Source organism: Enoplosus armatus, chromosome 18 (assembly GCF_043641665.1).
Source record: "Enoplosus armatus isolate fEnoArm2 chromosome 18, fEnoArm2.hap1, whole genome shotgun sequence".
NCBI lineage: Eukaryota > Metazoa > Chordata > Actinopteri > Centrarchiformes > Enoplosidae > Enoplosus > Enoplosus armatus.
This window is the reverse complement of record NC_092197.1, coordinates 17,516,268-17,538,554: the sequence shown is the minus strand read 5'-3', so window position 1 is coordinate 17,538,554 and position 22,287 is coordinate 17,516,268. Positions and strand designations below refer to the sequence as shown.

The 22,287-nt window shown below is 40.9% G+C and overlaps 1 protein-coding gene and 1 non-coding gene across 2 annotated transcripts in view; both read left to right on the top strand.

Moving 5' to 3' along the window:
- The first annotated feature begins 17,683 nt into the window (after positions 1 to 17,683).
- LOC139301668 (collagen alpha-1(V) chain) overlaps positions 17,684 to 22,287 on the top strand; it is a 35,025-nt gene continuing 30,421 nt past the window's right edge. The window contains exons 1-7 of the mRNA XM_070925110.1: positions 17,684 to 17,704; positions 17,838 to 17,891; positions 20,816 to 20,820; positions 20,905 to 21,012; positions 21,147 to 21,200; positions 21,968 to 22,013; positions 22,205 to 22,249. Coding sequence (XP_070781211.1) covers positions 17,684 to 17,704; positions 17,838 to 17,891; positions 20,816 to 20,820; positions 20,905 to 21,012; positions 21,147 to 21,200; positions 21,968 to 22,013; positions 22,205 to 22,249 — 333 coding nt within the window. The remainder of the gene's footprint in view (positions 17,705 to 17,837; positions 17,892 to 20,815; positions 20,821 to 20,904; positions 21,013 to 21,146; positions 21,201 to 21,967; positions 22,014 to 22,204; positions 22,250 to 22,287) is intronic.
- On the top strand, positions 19,439 to 19,602 carry LOC139301805 (U1 spliceosomal RNA). The gene has a single exon (XR_011598883.1). It is a non-coding gene; the product is annotated as a U1 spliceosomal RNA (small nuclear RNA).

Here is a 22,287-nt window from a genome sequence, read left to right as displayed (position 1 = left end):
TCAGTTGCGGCCCTAAATCAGTATAAAACTAAGACAGTCAGCCTTAGGGCAGATACCCACCACAAGTGGTGGTCTGAGTGGAGCTAAATTCAAATAAATGAACTGCGATCTTCCATAGAAGGGGTGGGAAGAATTTGCACGGTACCCAGTCACACCTCAAGTGTATATTTGTTGTAAATAAATGTTAATTGCAGCCCTTCATTTTACATCTGACATGAAATTCTATTCAGATGCAGCTCCTACACGACTACACTGGTTCACTTTGGAACTTAAACAGCAACAACAGTGGAAGCAGCAGTTATTCCCACCTCTTTACCTGCCCTATCAAATCAAACTACCTTTCTCTCCATTGCTGCTGTTCTATTGGTTTCCACTTAAGATTTATATTTGAAAAGGAAATAGATCACATTAAGTTAGTAAGTAATGACAACATTTCAATAGACATTTAAAACTTGTGTGGAGGATGATGAATATTTTAAACTGATCAGTACATCTAAATCCACAATGAGCTAGCTTGTATATTCCTTTTTTGTTATGACTGCGCACACTGTAGTTTAATCTCTCCGACTAAACAAAATACAGTTCATGAAATACACACGGTTGTTTACACTGGCACTTGCAGAATAAAAAGTGTTTCTGGAATCCGCACATGTTTGAAATAGAAACAAAGCAAAGACCGTGCGCTCGGAAACGAGGGAAAAGCAAAGCTGGTTTGAATTTACATTTTAATGTCTATGAAAAATGCCTGAAAAAAACAGAGGATCTGGTTCTCTTTACGATATACAGTAGTGTACAGCCAGAGGAGCGAGGAGTTAAACACAGCAGACCATACCATGCCGTGCCAGCCCCACCAGGCTCAGTTTCTCCATCAGGATGGCATTGGGATGCCTGTGTGATGATGCAGATGACAAAGACCTCTCCTGCTGTTTAGTGTTGTGGAGAATGTTTGCAGGAACAAGCTGCACCAGATCCGTCTTAATAGTTAGTGAAATGTCTTCAGCCGGCTGCATCTCTTTCTCATTATCTGGCTCTCTCCGTTCATCTGTTTCTGTTTTTCTGCTTTTTATTGTGTCTGTATCTTTCACCTCTGGCTGTATGTCCGTCTCTGTGTCTCTTTACATGTCCATGTCTCCGTGTCCTGGTGTCTTTGTTTGTTCAACTGATCTGAATCTCACTTTTCTTTCTTTCCTTGTGGTCTTTGACAGTGTCTAAAAAAAATCTAATCAATCTACCCATTTGCTTGTGGGCTATACTGTATGTCGTAAAATGTATATGTAAACTAAAACCAAGGGACTGTTTTGGGTTTTGTTGGAGCCTTGCAGTGAATTTGTATGTAAGATTTTCAAGGATCACCGAAACATACAAAAGATATAACATGTTAATCAGTTGGCTTTAGAGTTGTTGGCACGTTTTGATAGAGGCAGGCTGGCCGTCTCCCCCTGCTTCCTTTATGTCTGACTTTATGCTAAGCTAAGCAGCTGCTGGCATACAGATTCACAGTACAGACATGAGACGATTTATACAACTACCATAACATCTAACTCTCAGCAAGAAAGCAAATAAGTGTATTTCCCAAAAAATCTATTCCTTCAATCTCCAACAAATAAAACATGTGAAACATTCACTGTTCCCATTCTCTCAAATGTGAATGTTGGATATCAAAAATATTATAGTAAATTGAATATAAAAGAGATTTACCTTGTCACATTGGCAACTTGTGATGGGCTTTTTCTGAAATTTTCTAGACTAAACAATAAGTAATCAACTCTTAATCAATCATTAATCAGAACATCAACAGTTTATTGGTCAAAGTAATTGTTAATTGCATATATTCATACAGGAAATAGTGTATGAGTGAATGAGGGAGTGATTTTGGACACAGTCCTCGTTTCCCTGCAACCTGTTTCTCATTAAATCCACCCTGACCAGACCTGTGAACGTACAGCCGTCCTGTCTCTGGCTCTCCTCAAAATCTGCACATTTGAAAGAAAAAAATAAATAAAACAACACTACTACATTAACAAGATCTATTTCTCTTTCGCTAAGGTCTGCTGCTGTCGTCTTTGAAGCGTAACATTTCTGACTGTGGGGCCTCGTTGTTGGGGTTTCCTGACTTTGATGCATGTCCTGTCTGAGGCCACCAGCTCCCTTGACAGGTGCTCTCTTTAGAGACATGGCACTCGACCAGCTAATCTACAGCTCCTTCAACGTGCAGTAAGATGTTAAACACTCCTGGAGGTCAGGGACCTTAGCTAAACATTTAATTACAAAGCCAGAGCTATGAACTTCGGTGTATGCTGATGGCTTTGAACCCTCATAATCGACATGCCCTATATTCTTCGGAATTACTTTCTCTTGTTAATTGTAGTATTTGTCTTTTTAAATGTTTATCAATTATCAATCAACAATGACAAACATTCATTGCTCCCAGCTTCCCGTTCTTTTATTTATATCATTGTAAATGTAATCGTTTAAGACTTTTGGTCAAACAAAACAAGTAATATGGATATATCAGTTTGCACTCTGGGAACATTTCAGGGCCATTTTTTTAATGATTTTCTGACATTTTATAGACAATTAGAAAATAATCATTGATTAATTGCGTCCCTATTTACGTGCTGCTTATTTGCTCTTCATCAGAAAGTTTTATATCTCTTAAATGGTGTGTATAGAAATACGGACTTTCTTGCACATATAGTATGCACGTGTGTCAGAAAGAGAGGGAGGGACAGATCATGACAGAGCTTGTGTTGGATTCTTTTTTATGTTAACGTCACCACAAGAGTAAATCCGGTTTGTATGAGGGCTTTCAGTTTTATAAATAATTATAACACCATTTACACTTGTTCCCTAAAGCTGCATCTGTCAGAGAAAGACAGACACACACAAGCCTGTGGTCGTAATGTTCCCTGTTCCATGTCCTATCACAACCAAGTGTTTCCACTCGGGTCTCTAGAGAGGCCTCTTTCATAAGACTTGTCAAACAATGGCTTTTTACTGGCAAGCTGAGACAAAAACAAAGAGGTGGAAAAAAATGATCCATCATTTTGACACTTCTCCACGACTCTGTCAACCCACAAGGGTCCATGTAGTATTTTATGTAAAACCTGACAGGAGTTGCTTATTCAATGATTTTAGCCTAGGTGGAATTTTCATGTCCTAAATTATTTGTTAACCTGTTTTTTAAGCAGCTAATTAACAAATTACCCATTATAATATAATTACCAAAATGTTTCCTTATACCAAAGAGATGACATTCCTGATGTTAAACATAGTGCAACTTTAACTTAATTTGGTGTCGTGTTTCTGCCTTCCAGGCAAACATAAGTCCAATGTTCTTGCTCTGTTTTGGTCCACCAACTTCAAAGGGAAAAATCTGGCTCGTAAGCTGATAAATACTCCACTATGTTGACAAGCTAGTCGCTAACTTTGTCTGTCTCCCATTTGGTGTAGGGCAGGTAGTGTACAGTGGGTTTATCAGAGCTTATTTGCTGAAAACAGCTGCCTGATGCAGCTGGGAAACTATGCTGCTTAGAGCAGAATCAAAACAGTAAAGTTGCGGTGCAGAAAACAAACAATATAAAAATACGCCAAAATACTCGGCGAAGCTGTAAGGAACTACAGAGTTGGGTGATAATTCTCTGCAGGATCAATGAGTTTCTTTGGGTTTATCATTACAAACATCTCCTGTCACTTTACATGTCGTCCTTTGATTCTATGGTAGCATTAAGGTCAGTAGTTGTTAACAGTATTTTAGGGCCGCTTGTAGCTGTTATCTCTCTCCTCTCTGACTCTCTTCTTTTTTCCATCTGTGACTCTTTTTAACAAAAAATCTTTCTGGTCATGTTACTTGTCCAGAGGCAGCAGCGGGCTAAAGCCGAGGTCAGAGGTCAGGGCCAGGTCAGAGGTCAGGGCCAGGTCAGAGTCATCCAGCTGGGTAGTAGAGAGAATCAGACAGACACGTTAGCCTCTCACCCTCAAAATGTACGTCTGATATTATTCCTTAACTGCCAGAGCTACAATCAATCGGCCTGTATGTTACATTCCTGTCAAGTTCACATCGTCAGCCAAAAACAACATGTTCTCATGCCAGCAAACGTCACATTCCTGCATTGATCTCAATACTGTTCACTTAATTCTGCTCTCGTTCTTCTCTGAATGTGGCTCTGTCGGAGAACGAGGTTGCTCAACACGGACAAATTTGCCAGGTTTCCTACCAGCAAAGAGAGATGGCAACAGGTTGATGTGCTGAGCGACCTCCTCAACTTCCAGACTCAAGATGTCTCTAAATGTCTGCTGTAGCCTGCCAAGAAGCTCCAGTAAGGCCCCACAGTAGATGAGTGACCCATGCAAGGTCGTCAGTTGCTATTTGTTATTTAGTACGGTATTCTGCCAGCGTGCAGAATGTAAATCCTGCTGGGTTTGGCTCCAAGATGATGGATCTGCTGAAAGGATAGTTAGTGTTCTCTCAGGGCTCTCTGACTGTGTCTGCAGAGCTCTGTTAGTGGGCAGAGAGAAGTAAGAAAAGTAAGTCATTTCAGCAGTGTTGATAATATTGTGATATAATGTAGCATTCCTTAATTATAGCACTGAAAGATAGCCAGATGCTGTCTGGTACTGTAGGAGTTATGCGAATTGGCACCATTAAAAGTGTGCTGATTTAGCTATTAGCAGTTCTTGTTTGCAGTGCACCCATGGATGTACAGTCAACTATCACTGGATTACTTTGATACTGAAGAAAACTGAAAAACCTGATAATTCTTAGGCAAGTTCTGGAGTTATAAGTAGCGTCTTTTTTCTATTAATACTAAGCAGATTTATGGATGTCTGTCCAATTAAATAAATAGCTGCAATCAATTAACTGTCTCATTAAAAACACATTGAGGTCTGTTCACGCTCGGAGCTCTTCAAACAAACTGTTGGCATTGCAGGAAGATGAGACACTGCAACACGAGCATGTCAGAGCAGCAACAGAAGGGAGGCAGCGGGATGCAGAGCTCTTGTTTCCCAAGACAGTATAATGAAGAAAAGACTAATATTAAAACAACAATCCCCAACAGTCCATCTGGCCAGATTATAAAGGGAAAACCATGTTTTTGAGTTGCATGACCGATCAAAGACTCGCAACACTTTGAGCAAATGATTTGCTAAAGTAAAACACAAGGATGAGAATGTGTGCTTTGTGTTTGCTGTAAAAAAGTGAAAGAGCATCTGAATGCCATGCCTTTGTTTAGAAATCAACAGGACATTTCTGCACACTGTCAAACTTTTCTTTTATTCACTTTACCATAGATTGAGCAGTGACTGGCGAGGTTCATAACTGTTTCCAATATAAAATAAAGTAATTACAGACAAGCCAGGAGGCCCTCAAATCATGGAGAACAAGAGGAAGTGGGTTGTTGAAAGAGGGGATGCTCGGATAAAAGAAAAGGAGGAGGAGATCAAGGATTTGGAAAGAAGGGGAAGAACAAAGGAAAAGAAGAGTTCTTGCCCTAGTTGATTCTTTTGTTTTTGTCACTAAGACATGCAGACCAATTTTCTAAACGTGAGAAGCCCCAACATGCTCAAACTAATAATTGTCCTCTCCAAAACTGTAATTTAGTATGGGGCATCTATGCTGTGAAGATAAATCAGCCGTGGTTAAATGCTAGGTGATGGAACGTTGTCACAATAGCGCTACATCAGCATTTTGCAGTCCCTCTCCTTTTGTGTTTCTTCCCCATGCTAACCCCCCTCCACGGGGAAAGAAATTCCTACTCTCCAGGTCCCACTCTTAAAATAAATGATTAAGTTTTTAGTGCAGACAGCGGGCATCTCTGGAAGCCATCATGTGGCGGTGACGATGAAGATGTGCCGGGAAGTTGTTCAGAATTAAAAAGAGATCATTGATTTCCCCCGCACATCTGCCCCGCAGTTTTAAAGCGCCCACAGAGGTCCCGTTCACCCCGACTCAACCTCCCTCTGCTCTCATTTACTTATATTGCTGTTTATGCTAGACCACCTCGCCTTTTGTTCCTAAAAGACATGAAGTAATGCTTCCTGTGACAGGGAGCTGCCCCGCTGTTCATGACTTTCATGCAGAGGAGGTCTCCTCTCAGTGTCGACCCAGTCATGTAAATCAAGCCAACCACAGACAATCCTTGGTGAATATTTCCCCTCAAATGTTCTCTCAACTGTGGTTGTTGCACTGAATCTGAGCACTGTGGCTTTTCCCTCCTCTAATTCCCCTCCAGAGATTTTTTTTTTTCCTTTTAGGTCTAGTTGTGTGCAGGCTCCCTCCGACCAGAATCCGTCCATGTGTGAAAGCAGTAGGGATTCCCTCACACCATCCCTGTTTTCCTTCGTTCTGCTTCCCTCAGTTGGAAGGAGCCGTTATTCACTCAGATTTAGTTGCCCGTGATGTTGTGGTTAGCGTATTCTGCCAATAGCTTGCTGTGATCAGATGTTCACTCTCAACCCTCAATCTAGTTTAGTTAGCTGAGTACAATTTGGACATCGAGGATTAAATGAGCTATAACATCTGATGGATGCCCTGATATTTTGTGGGTGATAGTATTTATTATTTTGTTGTTGTTAATTGTTCCAGATTTGACTAGATTACACTTGTCAGTTTCCCTATAAATGTTCTCTTGTCTTTCTCAGCATTTGCGGAGGCCCCCCTAAGGGCTAATGGGCTGGGCCTCAGTCTCCCACACATGCCCGATTATATGTATCGTTAATACAAGATGTATGGTTGGTACAAGTGGAAGGGTGTGTACCCAGTAGGTGTGTGGGTGTGTCTGCTGGGAGCTGGGTCAGCCTCCTGTGCAGAGTCTGCCTGTGGGTATGATGTGAACAGAGCTGAAGTGCAGACAGACCTGCAGTGTCTCCTGCAGTCATGCTCCACCATGTTGGATGGTACTTGCTGCTGGGATGCCTGTTGCTGGATTTAGATGGATTGAACGTGCAAGGTCAAAGGCGACGGAAAGGAAAGGTACTGCCTGGTGTAAAACTGTATAGATGTTGCATATGCAAATGTTCCCTTTTCTTTTGTTCTACACTGACGTAAAGTAGGGTGTGTAAAGCTCTGCAGACCATTGTATTGCACACAATGTGGCAATGCTTTCATTGATTGTACTGTTATGGGGACGTTTATCTTCTTTCAGAACGGATATTTGTGTGATTAACACACTTGCAATTACGGCTGTTGAAGATTTTACTTTGATGTTTAAAAGTTCAAACTGTACCTGCTGTAGTTTTCAGTTTTGAATCAACCTGAACAATGTCCTATAAGTGATGTCATGGCCAGGGATGTCAAAATGATTTGTGTTTTGCACGTAAAAGCTTTAATGACAGGTATCAATGATCAAAATACTATTGACCGAGAAATAACTAAAGAATCCTGCACACTGTGAAATATATATAGATATATATATATGGTGTTGACTACATACATTTTGCGTGATTCTTTTTTCCTTCTTACTCAGTATTTCCAGTAAATTTTCTCTGCAGTATCAGACCATATTTGGTGCAGAAAGTGACTTCATGATTTTGGTATTCAAAAACATATAGTAGAACAATACAACTCTCTGTATGGGGGCTCTCCAACTGACTTTTTACCAGCCATAACAGCGTGTGGCTGGTATTGTTTTCACCTTGTGAGTCTGTGTGTGTGTGTGTCATCATGGGCACGATGTGAGACACGGACTGTAGCGGGAACTACTACAGTACTTGAGTGCTTTGGCAGGTGTTCCTATGTCTGTCTGTCTGTGGACAGATGTTGTCAACGGGATAGCGTCACAACTGTACAAGATGCAGTCATGACACTTTACAGGTGTGTAGTTCAGATCAAAATGAAGGCCTAGTTCAAAGATGGGCTTCAGACGCAGGGTGGTAGGAAATAGAGAAGGGGCCAATGGCCCCCCACACCCTTGGCCCACATTCGTTTTAAGTAGCGGATCACTGTTAATGGTCGTTCTTAATGGATGCAAAATGCTATGTTAGTATTTGGGTGTGGTCCGACCCATGAGTACTGAGTACTACTGTAGTAATGTATTAATGACTACTGAATACTCTTGGGTCGGAACGTCAACATGTTGACGGGCGTGATGCCATCACAAGATGGTCTGTAGTTGGTTTCTGTGGCTATCTAGTGTGAAAATGAGAAGCCTACATAGGCAGTATAGGCACTTGCCTCAAGTAGGAGCTAGCTAGAGGTTGCAGAGCAATTTTGTTTAATAATGTCAAGGTCTTTCTTTTGTCCCTCCAACATGCTTCATGATCTTATATCCCAGGACCACCACTGGCGATTTGGTGGCTTTGATCCCAACCACCAGTGGTATTTCTAACATGGGTGGTCCTGCTGGGAATAAAATCTCCAAAGATGATGGTGTTAGTACTGCACCCAACCTGCTGAGCTACTGAACGACACAGAGTCACAATAGAAAGTCAAGCACTCACTTGTGTGCGCAAGACAATTCTGATGAACACATACATAAAGACATTTAAATACACATGCAGGTATTGACATGCATGCTTGTAGTAATATTGAGGCTGTGCCTTGTGCACATCACCTCAGACAGTGCAAGTGTTGTTGGGAATGAAAGGCAGAAACACAAAAACACACACACAACTCACTGGCTGTCTCTTCACTGTGGCAGGCTACTGTTGCTGATTTTCTTGTGTTTGTTTCAAGTTCCTTGGCAACATTTGCTCATTTTTTATTTGCAACATTTTACTAACTATAGAACATCACATTCTTCAGTTTTTATGACACTTAAATCAAACTCTGCCATGTGCAGAGTTCCCGTCCTTATTCCTGAAACCAGACCACTGTCATGATGCATTTTTCCAGGCCAAATTGCCTACTGCTGCTTGCAAGACCCAGCCAGTCTGAGAGTGTCTGCATACCTGTGTCTTGGTTAGATTTACGGACCTTGCCATTTGATTAGCCCTTTGTAGGAGCAAGTGTTCATTGTCTGTGTGTGTGCATGTGTGTGTTGATGATAGCGCTCTAGCCTGCAGCACTTGTGTCAGGCTGTGAGGCCTCCATAGATTTCTCATTGCTCATAACAGAGGATCTGTCAGCTACACATGCAGACAGACTCCCGAGGAGACTTGCGCTGATGGAAGGACACAGTGGTTTGTTATAACCATTAATCTAGTCCAGGTGTGCCCTGTCAACATCTGCTCTAATTGTAATTTATTGTGTATACCCACAAATATTTGTTCAGAGTTGCAGGAAAGTTGGGTCATGATTGTCATGTTCTCACAGCATTGGACGACAATGCTCATAAATACTTTTGTAATGGAACTTTATATTGTACTGAATATTATCATATGCAGGTGATAAATAGTGACCTCATTAAGAAGGTATAAGATGTCTTTTAATGAATTGCAGTCTAAAGCGACCAATGTTTCATTTAAATGTTTTTTTTTTCCAAATGTATCCAGTCATTGTCCCAACAGCACCATACAACTGAATAATGATACTGTAACTGAGACAATAACAAAAGACCATGTGACAGTGTGATGGATTAGAGAGTTTCAAGTCCCTGCAAGTTGGACCAGTGGCTACCCTGAAGGTTGGAAAAGCTAAGTGAAAACAAAAACGCAGAAGCACTGGTACGGCCTCAATACTTCTAATGCATTGGTATAATCCAATCAATTCAATGGGAAATTATCAATGATGTGAAATGTGTATGAATTTACATGTTTAAGTCGACAGATGTACCCAATGCATTATCTGATCATGGCAACTAGGGCTGCAACTAATGGTTATTAATCCTCGTAATTATTGATTACTGATTAATCATTTAGTCTGTAAAATGTGAAAAGTCCCCATTTCCCAGAGCCCGAAAGCGATGTCGTCAAATTTCTCGTTTTGTCTGACAAATCATTTTGAACAAAGATGTTGAATCCTTATGTTTGAGATGCAAATGTTTGGCATCTTTGCTTGATAATGGACTGGAACACTAGTATCAAACTGTTACTGTCATTTCATTTTTTGTCAATCAACTAATCGATTCATTGATTGATATTGGGCCTGCCTCGTATTCCGCTTCACCCCAAAGGTGTTGGATGGGGTTGAGGTCAGGGCTCTGTGCAGGCCAGTCAAGTTCACATGATGCATGAAAGCTTTCAGTTCAAGTAATAAAAGAAAATCAAGAGTTATCGTCCCACAGGAGCATTAAGTATTATGGGAGCCTGTAAAATTGTTGTCTGTTCATCAGCCTGCAGCCATGCACAAACACAGACTTGATACCCTGGCTGTCATTCGTTCACCTATAGATTGGGGATTACATTGTGTCTCCACACTCACACAGTGTGTTGTCAGGATACAAAGGCATGAACACACACATTGAATAGCGACAGTGTCCTTGCTTGCTTCAGCCTGCTGCTACAGAGCTGGTAGAAAGACAACAAGTGCAAACATTGTCTTGGCACATGATATAAAGGTTTAAAGAGTTACTTACTGAGATTAGTAGAGATTTGTCTGACAGGATAACTACTCGGATGCATGCTATGCAGCGTCTGCAGTAGGAGTGTCTTTAAACTTAAAAAACAACAACTATTTTTTGTAAAATTTTACTTTTAATTGTAAAATTGTGCCATATAACGCCACTGTCACAAGGATATAAATCTCTATAAACAGATCTGCATATGAATGCAGAATCTGTAGGCAAAGGACGAGATTTTGGTATCAAAAGCGTTCTGGTTTCTGTTTGGTCAATACCACTCGGACTACAATCACGTTTCAGTGGGCTTTGGTTGTATGCACGTGTCGAGAGTGAAAGAGGCGGAACTCAAATTGCGTTTTGCGTTCTGTGAACCCATCGGCTATCGTCTAACGATGATTTAGCTTTTTATCATTCTCGGAACCCTAGAGATTAGCTTTTTATTAGCTTTTTATAAATGTATTGTCAGACGATAGCCGTTGGGTTCTGAGATTACTGAGCGGATTGTAAACAATGAGCAGTGCACAGAAGAGAAAGTCTTGGCCTGGCTACAGCGGAACACCAGAGGCTAAATCGTCGTCATATGATAGCCAATGGGTTCCAAGATTGCAAAGATGTTGACTTTTGATGCTGGTTATAATGCTGATGTCAGCTCATGGAGTTCCCCGCCATTTTCCATTCACTTACAGTTTGGTTAAAAGTCTGTCTGAGCTCTGTCATTTACAGTAAGTGCAGTCTACGCACATGGCTTCTGTAGCTACATTGAAGGCATCACCATACCTGACGTGTACCTCCTCTACAGCTCAAGGCCACAGGTGCTACAGAGAAATCACAAGGAGAACAGTGATTGGTCAGCTTTGACTGCTTGTGATTTTCCTTGGAGAAAGGTTCTGTAATAAAGCTTCAGATAAGCTGGCGCTTTCAATTTCCATAATGCAACCCATCTTTCCTTCCCTAACTGTTAAATAGCCACATCTTTAAAACTCCATGCTCCCAATTTGGCAGCTCTGCCACCACTGTGTGTGTGTGTGTGTGTGTGTGTGTGTGTGTGTGTGTGTGTTTAAATAAATAAATCCAGCTTTACTTTTACATTAACCATACCGTGTTACCAGCAGGTCTGGTTGAAGGGACTGAGACTGCAGGCCTGCAGTTGTTTGATTGAGTTAATTTTTCCTTTTTAGTAAGTAAATTATATGCGTAGATTTCAACTCAAAGAACCAGAAGAAGAAGACTTTAATAAATAACCGTAAAATATAATATCTACTGGGTGAAGGGTGTTTGACAGCTATCGGCTCCTGACTGACTGGCCAACGTGTTATAGTATTCCAACTAAGTATGGCCTGGGCTGGCGTTCACAGGGATCTCTCACAGACTGGTGGGGTGATAAGCTGAGGGACGGTGTTGACCAGAGGAGATCTAGTGTCCGCTTATCAACCAGGGCTGGCTGCCTGACTGAGGCCTGGGATAAGAGAGAGAGAAAGGGCCTTTGTTTTCAGTTGGAGCACTGTGTTTGGTCTCTTGCCTATCTCAGCCCTTCACTGGCTCGTTATACACAGCCAGCCTTTAACCAAGGGCTGGGTTTCACTGCAGATACAGTATTTAAGACTGACTATTGTTCTAATATTTCAGATTTAATGACTGAAAGCCAGGTTCAACTGATTATTTCTGGGTAGCGTTTGGGCATATCATTCTTTCTGATAATGCAATCAGAGCATGCTCAATTTAATTTTGCTGTAACAAATGTCTGTAACTAATAGGAAACCTGAGACCCCCTCTGTAATAACTGTACTAATTCATAAACTACACCCCTACCTCTGGCTCTCTGTGCTCTTCCAATAGCAACTTTTGTTTAGATGGAAGATTGATGGTAGGATATTTGGAGTAAACAGCATGGACCAATGCCTTCTCTTCAAATCACAAGTTGTTGTTGGTGTAATGGTTTAAGGATGCATGGTTAAAATGGTACGGAGTGGGTGCATTTTTGTAAATCAGATGTGTCTGTAATAATAGGGCCTCTTGACACCTGATGGTTACCCTTTGATCCATCATAAAGATACAAAGTAGTTAACAATTGTTAAAAGTACAAAATTGTACCAGTTTGATGATTGCTGCATGCAGTAGGTATGGTAATGGATTCACAATTACTATTATGACTTATGATGCATAAGTTTAACCTTTGATGTATAAAAAGAGAAAAGTGGGAGAATGACGAGACAAAAAAAGCCAGTTTTTCCCCAGTGCAATGCCATATTACAGCTGTTTAAGGTTACATGTTCTAAAAGGTACAACTCTGCCCTAATCTCTGACCGTGCACACTCCTGCTCTCCATATGCCTCTCAGCTCCACTTTAGTGCTCTCCATTTCAGCCCATTAGGGTCATCAAACAAAATTTACAGCCCTTTGGTCCCTTCCCCTGAAAGGCCTCTCTCACTGCGCCACCGTCCCCTGAGGCCCAACATTCTGATGTGTTGTGTGTGTGTGTGTGTGTGTGTGTGTGTGTAATGCAATACGACAAGCAAGGGAAAATGTCGTGGTGTTTTGTGTTGTTAATTTTGTGCTTTTACTGTCACCTCTGGATACCACATAACTTTAAACTGCTGTGTTTGTTTTGAAAGTTTTTTCAAAAGTGGCTGTGACTTCATGAGAGTCAATAATAATAATAATAAGTTTACGTTTTGGCAGCTGATGTTCTTAACCAAACTGATTTACAGTGTAAACAAGTATAGAGTAGTTTTATTAGTCAGTTTTATTCCTTCGACAGAAACTCGGGAGGGACTCTGCACTCTTGCTGTACAGGGAATTAGCTTTCACCCGAGGGGTAATCGAGATGTAGAACACAATTACAAATGATCAACGATAATGAAAATCAAACATCAAATGGAGGCTCCAGCAGTGTGGAGAGTTTAAGTGTTAACATTATTTATAGTGGTTTGGCCCCAACAGGCAACTAATTGAGAACCTTGGAAATGTTATTTAGAGACAGCAGACAGTGTTTTGGAAAGAAATGAGACTAAATCAGTAGTGATGTGCAGGTCAAGGGTAACTGTCTTGAAAAGATGAGAAACTAATTGACTAAACCATGTCAGATGTCAGTGAAGATTTGATGACAGTTTTCAAGAAGGGAAGGTCTGCAGCAGGTTGTAGGAGACAAGTTAAGTTCCTTTAAGTAGGAAAAGTGTCATTACAACATCAAATTTTCTTGTTTATATAATGACTTTTCATTCTTTGACATTAAAAGGTGATTTAACACATCTCATGTGTGGGGATGAATGGTAGTGCTTATGAATGAATAGTCATTTGATGTACTGTGATAACAGATTCTTTCTTCTACCTTGAAAATCTCTCTGGATGCTGCCAGATTATTTGTGCTTCACTCATCTGCAGGTACAATCTCTATGCTCTCAATCCAGTACCATTCATTTACCATCGGTTTGTATGTATTGTGGTTGTAGGAAATTACAAACGGGAAAAGTTGACGTTTATATGAGTAATCTTTATTGCCCCTCAGACAGACTCTCCCACACAATAAGACATTCATACCCCATCTAGCTATTGACATCAAAACATGACAACAGAAAACCGCTGTTGAAATATCTGAAAGGCTGTTCTCGAATGAACCCCAATTCTTGTTTTGTTTCACAACAGAATATGTTTCTGCGACGAGGGAGTTCTCGAGGAGACGGGACGGTGCCTTCAGGATCCAATCGGAAAGGTTCAGTTGGTCGTGGGGATGTCTTTGTGGTGGATGAGGACACTGACTTGTTAGATCCAATCTTCCAAAATGGTGGACAAGTCAACCCTCAGTGGAAACCTTCCAGAAATGGACTTAAGGGAAGCCAGAAGGGGAAGCCTGAACTGTCATCTAAATTATTGGAGGAAAACATAACCACAGACAAAAAGACTGACTCTAGTGGGAGGACTTCATCGCTTTTCCCTCCAAAACCATCTGATGACGTCACTGACCTGGACATCGGAAGTGTCACCAAGAGGCCCTCAGTGGGATTGCCTGTACTTCCTAAGATCCCTTCAGATCCCACAACGTCCACATACTCCAACACATTAAGGGAGAAGACTGATGAAAGGTTCAGTTCTGTCTCACCTACACCTCATGTCATCATCTCTGGTCCATCTGCAAAGGCAGTAGTCGAGGGGGAGAGACCCATCACCACTGATCATAGAGCCAAACACAGCGGTAAACAACCAGACAAGGAGCAGCCCGGCATTGTGACCATTGTATCCAGAGACAGAGACCTGGTCTTGGGCTCAGATGGCAAGAGGTACCGTCTCCAGAGAGGACCACCAGGCCGAATGGGTCCCACAGGGCAGGAGGTCAGTGGTCTTCTTGTTGCTTTAAAACCTTTGTTTTAATGCTATCATATGTTTCCAAGTGTAGTCAATCCTTTTTGTTTAAACGACTGTAAAGAAAGCAAGAAGTCCTCTTTAGGTTGCTCTGCCTGATGTAAACTGCTCAATGAGAAATCAGTGTTTTGGTAGTTTATATTGTTGCAGTTTTTTGGATATTGATTACCAAGGCCAAGGCTTGTTTCCCTCTGATTGAACAGTACATTTGATGTATCATATCAGAGCTATTTGTTGTTGGATGAGATAAAAAAAAGTTAGGACAAGCCTTGTGAATGAAGAAAGTGTGCCGTCTGTTTATACAGTTTACAAGAGCTGTTCTCCATCAGCTGCCATCTGAATCTGATCAGGGAAGGTTACACTGCTCAAACATATGTTGATCCACATGTCTTTGATGCCGCGATCTGAGCACTAAGGGAACCGCACGGTCTCAACAATTTGTCCTAGCATTACTCAATGTGACAATCTTAACCATAGCTGCCAAGTTATCTGATTGGTGTAGGGGAGTAAAGTCACTTTATAGTATCCAATCGGAAAGTTTACCTGGTGTAAGAGGTGGGTCACCACAGGGACTGCAGGGCAGGCAGAACCAGAACCAGACCGCACATCTGGTCACGTCTGTGCCGGTCTCTGGAGTCACGCTGCCATAAAATCCACAGGATCACTCAGGACGATTACTGTGATTGAAGACGGCTGTAGGGAACATGAAGGAAGATGTCCTGTCCTTCTCTCTTCTCATGTGCTGCATTTCAGGTCTTGCTTGCTTGTTGACAAACTTTGTAAAATGATTATGACTTCAACACAGGCTTCCTTGCTTTCCTTTGGTGATTGGCCATTGCACAAGTCTGGTAGTATCACCAAAACTGCAAGAATTTTCAGAATCCACAAAATGTCATAGTAAGGATGTAGGGAGATTTTCTAGATCCTGTGGGAAGTTTCACTTAAAAGTACACAGTGCATACAGTTCCAAGCAGCTTAAACATACAATTACTGAATATCCCAATACACTTTAAGCCATAAAAAAAGTGTTTTATCGACATTCAAAGTGTTGGGAGCGAGACTTAAAAATGAGTCTTACTTTTCAACAGGCAGTCAAACAGGCCACAAACTGGGATGTTTTACAAGGATCCGGTGCTTTGCTTGGCTCTCTCTGTTTTTTTGCCTCTAAGGAGTTGTAGAAAAGTCTTATGTTTTAAAATGATTACTTGTTAAAGACACAACAGTTTTACAGTTTGAACACTGGTTTACTTGTGTGTTTTTTTTTTTAAAGTAGTTGATAAATACTATTTTGCATCTTGCAGGGTGCTTTTTCCTCAAAGTGTTTTTGTCTTTTGAGCTGTTTTATTGAGGGTTGTTACTGTTTCTGCAGGGCTGTCCTGGTGAACCTGGCCTGCTCGGGTTTAAGGGTGACAAGGTAAGAGACGCTTGTTTATGACATAATAGCCCATGATGGTATGTTAAGTTAGTCCACTTGACTCTTCAGGATTTACATGCACCTCACTTCTGTGCATCTCTGAATTGGCATCCGAGGCTATATCTCGTTTGAAAGGTCAGTTTTACCTTAGACATTTTAATACCTACTGCTATAAACTCCTGCCCCCTCCTCCATTAAGTCCACATGTCGATTATTTATGCCAGAGCCCCAATGCTGCATCAAATGCCTTCTATGATGTAATGTTAAAAAACAAGGCTCTGTGCTATGATATTAAGTATTCCATATAAATTGATTTGTCTTGCATAAACGTACCACTTAATCTCTCATAGGGTAAGACAGGCCCCGAAGGGAGTCCAGGAAAAAAGGGAGAGCCAGGACCTCCTGGACCGGCAGGTTTACCAACCCTCTACCTGTGGAAGAACACAGTGGAAGAATGGGCTGCCTTTCAGGTAAGGTGCTAACTACAGTGTACTCCTTTTTATTTAGCAGCTGTTTGAAGATGTATTGAAGGAGGCTAACTGTTTCCTGCTGACTGCGTTTTTTTTTTTTTACACATACACTGAACACATCCTGGACTGATCTCACTACTGAATGCAGAGAGATGAAATTAAATCTATCTTTTCATCTAAATCCTGCTAAGCTAGCACATTTCCCAGTGTTCCTCATAACATCAATTGAAGTCCCCAGACAAGATGACTTTTCCTTGCTCTTCTCTCTTTAAGCTCTTGAGTGATTCACGGTCAGTTACCTGAAAGACACACACACTTAAGATGTTCTCCGAGGCTAAGCCATCTTACCCAGACCCATAAGATTCCCAGACCATCTATAGAGCCTTTGACCCTGCAGTTATGGTGCGTGCAAGCTGACGCTCTGTCCTCATCTGTTTAATCTCTGCAGTGGACACAGCTGTATGTTGTAGAATACACCCACCAGTATGTCAGCATGATGGAGAACTGCTAGTTTGTGATTGAATAAAGATGGTGAAATAAAAGTCTGTTAGTAGTTTGTGAAGGCGATTTGTTACTGTGTGTGCTTTGAACTTTATTTGGACAACCCGCAGAGGCCATTCATACTTCTTGTCATTCTGACTGAGGGTCAAAGACATTTTTTCTTCAAAAACTTCAGAAACTGGAGTGGGGGAGAAGATGATGGAATTCATTTTTTACGACAGATTGGTATCATCCATGTATACTTTTTATTTCCTTTTATGTCATTTTCAGCCATATTATTTTTATTTCGGGCCCTTTAACTGATCCTGTATGTTTCTATTCTCTCTGTAGCAAACCAATTTCTACCAATTACTTCGTGCTGGTTGGCCTGTAAGTATACTGTGACGATTAATGTCCTGTCTTTGTTGGGATTTCATTGTTTTGTTAGTTCCTGTTGACCTGAGGCTGGTTTCTTCTTTGTGAGCTTGCAGAGTAAAGAAGGCCCTGAAGGACCACCTGGAGAGATGGGCAGGCCCGGCATACAGGTTAGAGATAGGCTCTATTCACAATTATAAATGAAACAATGAACCTGACTATATAACATTTAGAATTATCTCTCTATGTTGATTAATTCTGAATTGATGAATGGTTTATATTTTTTCTGATCTACCCTCTCAGGGGCCACCTGGCGAACCTGGGGAGCGAGGACGACCAGGGATGCCGGGAGATATGGTAAGCACCCAAACCATCACTTCCTGATCCAGAAGTAACATTATCAATGTAATTAGTCGCATAGGTGAAATGAGATGTTGCAAAAATGTTGAATTTGGTTTCACTATCACCAAAATCTATATTTCTAGATGCAGAAAATCTCATTTTGGGGAAGCGCACTGCTGCTTACTTATTAAGGGCGAGTGAACAGCAACAAACACTGTTAAATGTGATTGTGATTAAATGAGATCTTTCAATCAAGGCAGGCCAAAAACATGTTCCTTTAATGTAAATATCCCCATGACACCCCATTGTCTTCTTGAATATCTTGAGTTTCGCAGACTTCTTAAAATGTACTGGTTTTGTTTAAGTTTAATCATGCTTACAGTTAATGAAATAGTCAAAATAAGAAGGTCACATTTTTATGGCTGTACCGTTACATCAAACAGAAATATTGTAGATATTTGGGCATCATTTTATGTTAATTTGCCTTTAATAAAATCTGACATATTTGTCATTGGAAATGCTGGGATGTTGATCAAAGTTTAAAATGAATCTCTGTGGGATTGAACATTGGATGGACTGGTGGATTCAGCAGAGTTTAACAGTTGAATGTTGAGTTAAATGAAGTGTAATATAGCTGGTGGAGCAGAGTGAGTGTGGTTAAAGGGAGTGGGTGTTGGCACACGAAACTCCCTATGATGTAACCATTCTCATATTGAGAGAATAAGCAATGAAACTATTTTTATTGCTAAATTAAGAAGTTCCATATTTTTGTCTAAATTTGATTATACTGAGGCGTAGTTGAATCAGTTTTCTTAATTTATCTTATGTTTCACATTCTGTCACTGAGACCTCCCTTCTTGCCATTTAGCACAGAGTCACATCAAATATGAAAACCTCTGACTTAATGTGTTTGGGTGAACAGCTTGTAAAAATAAAGGTAAATGAAGCTGCGTTATATCCATCTCAAAAACCATCTCAGATACATAAACATGCGTCCTGGAAGTCCCCTGTGACCATATGGAAAGTGTGAGTGTGTTGCCATATATTGTGTGAGGTCTCAGCTGGGAAAGGAGTTGGTACTGAGGACCAAACAGTGTGGTTTGAGATAGTTTGAAACACTCACTCGCCCATACGACGGCCTTTGGTGTCTGCTCTGTGGCAGAGAATATAGATCCCCTGTATGTGCTTGTTTGTGTTGAGTCACTGTGTAGGCTACGTGAATGAAAGCACATTTTTGTTTGTGCAGAATGAACAAGGCGATGTTGTCACTGATGTATGTGTGTAGTGTACATGTACACACATAATCATTTGTTGGGTTGTGTGATGCCCGTGTGGTCCAGAACTATGCTCTAATCTTCGCTTTTTAGATTTTTATTGTTGCTTTTTAAGAATTTGGTGGTCAAAGGTCACTGTGACGTCGCAAAACACATTTTTGGCCATAACTCAAGAATTCATGACAATATTTCACAGTTGTTTGGACACTGAATTGGTGTCACTTTTGGGTCTCTGTGACCACAAAATGACCTTGACACGTTTTTGGCCGTAACTCAAGAATTGATGCGGTAATTACCTGGCAGGGGAGATACTATGATCAAGAAGGTGGTTCTCCCAGGGCGAGGCTCAACCATTTGCACTTCGGTTGAGCTGACCTCTGCAAAGTCCCCAAATGTGGGAATCTCGACTGGGAATTTCTGGTAGTGGGGGACTGTGTTCGCTCTCTCCCCTGATTTTTATTTATTTTGGGTTTTTTTCTGCAAATTTCCCTGCTGAGGGATTAATAAAGGATTATCTTAACGTAATTATAACAAAATTTCACACATATGTCTAATGGGATACAACGATGAAGTGATGACATTTTTCACCCAACTTCACTGTGACATCACAATGTCCTGGCCATAACAGAGGAACAGAAGGGGAGATTGTGACCATATTTCGCAGTTGGCCAGACAATGAATAGTTGACACTTTTGACTTCAAGGTCAAAGGTCATTGTGACCTCAAAATAGGCTTTTATCCATAATTTAAGAATGAATTGGGCGATTCCAGATTTCAGACACATGTTGACACAAGAAGAAAACAATGACTAGCACAGCACGGGCTTTCCTTTATCTCGTCCATTCTGCCTTTCACTTCCTGCCTCAATCTCAATTTCAAGCATCATCGGAATCATGTGACTGCAAACAAAGTGTTGGAGCGCGCCTTGCTAATCATGATCCTGTGAGTGAGTTTCTTCGCATCTAAAAATGTCTGGAGAAAACAAAAGCACCACATTTTGTGTAGCTATACTCTATAAGAATCCATCCTTACAAAGTAATCACGTACATATTTACCTGTTTAGCCAATACATTTTGACTGTCGGTGGGACAAAAACGAGCACGTCACCTGCCCTTTTATGATATTTCATAGACTAAATGATGAATCAAATGATTGCTAATGAAAATAATCGTTGGTTGTGTGTAGATGTGTGAGTGTGTAGCACGGTGTTCCTAAAAGAGTGCCTTCCTCTGAAACAACTCTAGTTAAATAAAAGTTTAAAAAAAACGAACTCATTCATCTTGTCAGTCCCTGCAAATGTAACACCGTATCCATCATCCTCCACAGCTTAAAATATAACACTGTCCACTGCCAGCACAGGTGGTTTAGCCATTCACTGTGAATATGTATGTGTTTTCCACCAGAGTTATTGCGGGCCGCAGCCTTCGCGACAGTGTGGTTTATTCAGGTGATGCCTTGTCTGTGTGATGAATGGCTCCACTGATTGGTGGAGAGGGTCAGTGTCTTCACAGTACAAACTTAAAATTTATAATGTAGCTTCCCCAGTGTGATGCTCACCACGGCAGTAGAGTACTGGGATTTCACTCACTGTGTTTCTCGCTTTTTGTGTGATTTTAGATATTTTTTTGTTTTACTTTGTCAGTTTTCGGTTCATGTTGTCTTCAGGTATCGTAAAGATGTCATGACTCTTCACTAACAGTCTGATAAAGAAGCAGTCCGTATCAGCAGCAGTGATCATTTATGTTGTCTGATAGGGCGAGCGTGGTCACAGGGGCCCTCCAGGACGAGACGGGGCTCAAGGTAGAGACGGGGAAAATGGAGAAGATGGTCAGCCCGGGTCACCTGGTGCTCCTGGACCACAGGTGGGCACATTCTGTACAGTAAACAGTTCCACGGCACACAAACAGTACATGTACAGCATGAGTGTGTTACAGCAGGTGAATGATGTGTTTTGTTATTGTTGAAATGTTTCCACTTTGTCTCTGATTGACGTCAGGGCCCATGGGGATACAGGGGAGAACGAGGGTCCAAAGGGGAAAAAGGTGATGAGGTGAGGAATAGAACAGCACAGCTTTGCTTTTGTAAGGAAAACCCATTTACATTTTAGATTTACAGTTTGTGAAATTGGAGCCAAGATTCATGGTTATACTGAATGCAGTTTAAGCTGCAGCTTATGAATGTTATCTTTCTGCCGTATTTTAACATTTCAGCACAGTCATTTACTGAATGTTTTTGTGGCTACGTTTTATATATGAGTAGATGTCACTTTTATTCAAACTAATTGGTCTAATCATTTCAAGTTTTTTTTTATAGTATTGCCAGTACCAATTAGCTTTGATACCGATAACAAAATGACACGTTGTTTCCATACCTTCCTTGGAGTTTTTCTACAAACCCCTTTTTTTTTTAACAAAATTCTCAAATTTTAAATGTTGTCAAGCAGCCATACAATAACTTTGCCTGAATAAGAAAGTCTAATTGACAAACAAAATATTTGATGTATTTTGATAATTAATAAAAAATGCTTTAATGCTCTATTGAGCTGAGGATAAGTACAGAGTCAAGTGACAACGTTAATTCTCTGTGGGTTCATTACTACGAGCTACCTTGACCAGTTGTCATGTGATCCATTTTTATTATAAAAATATTGACTTTTGCTGCTTTAAATCCACATTTGATCAGGCCTTTGTGGCTTGAGGACATTTCTCCAGATTGTAAAATGTCCATATAATATTTCATTTTAAAACATGTTGCTTATGTGAAATTGATTGACGCTCATGTATACAGGATGAAAGAATGTTTTGTCTCCCTCTCCAGGGTCTCATTGGCCTCAATGGTCCAAGAGGGGAAATTGGTGAACCTGGTGAGAAGGTACTCATTAGTGAAATTTAATTATCAGCCATCCTGAATAACAAAAAGCTTTTCCTTACCTGACTGACACACAACGCTACACAACATTAATCTCTTTTGGTCTGACATCTCTTTTTGAACAGTACAATAGTAGATTGTGATATATGATATAATGATCTTGGACCATGTTTTTTCTTTGTTTAGGGCTCATCTGGTTTACCGGGCCCACCGGGTGCTGTCGGACCACCAGTGAGTGTCTTGCACCCTCCCTGTTTAGTTCCTTTTTA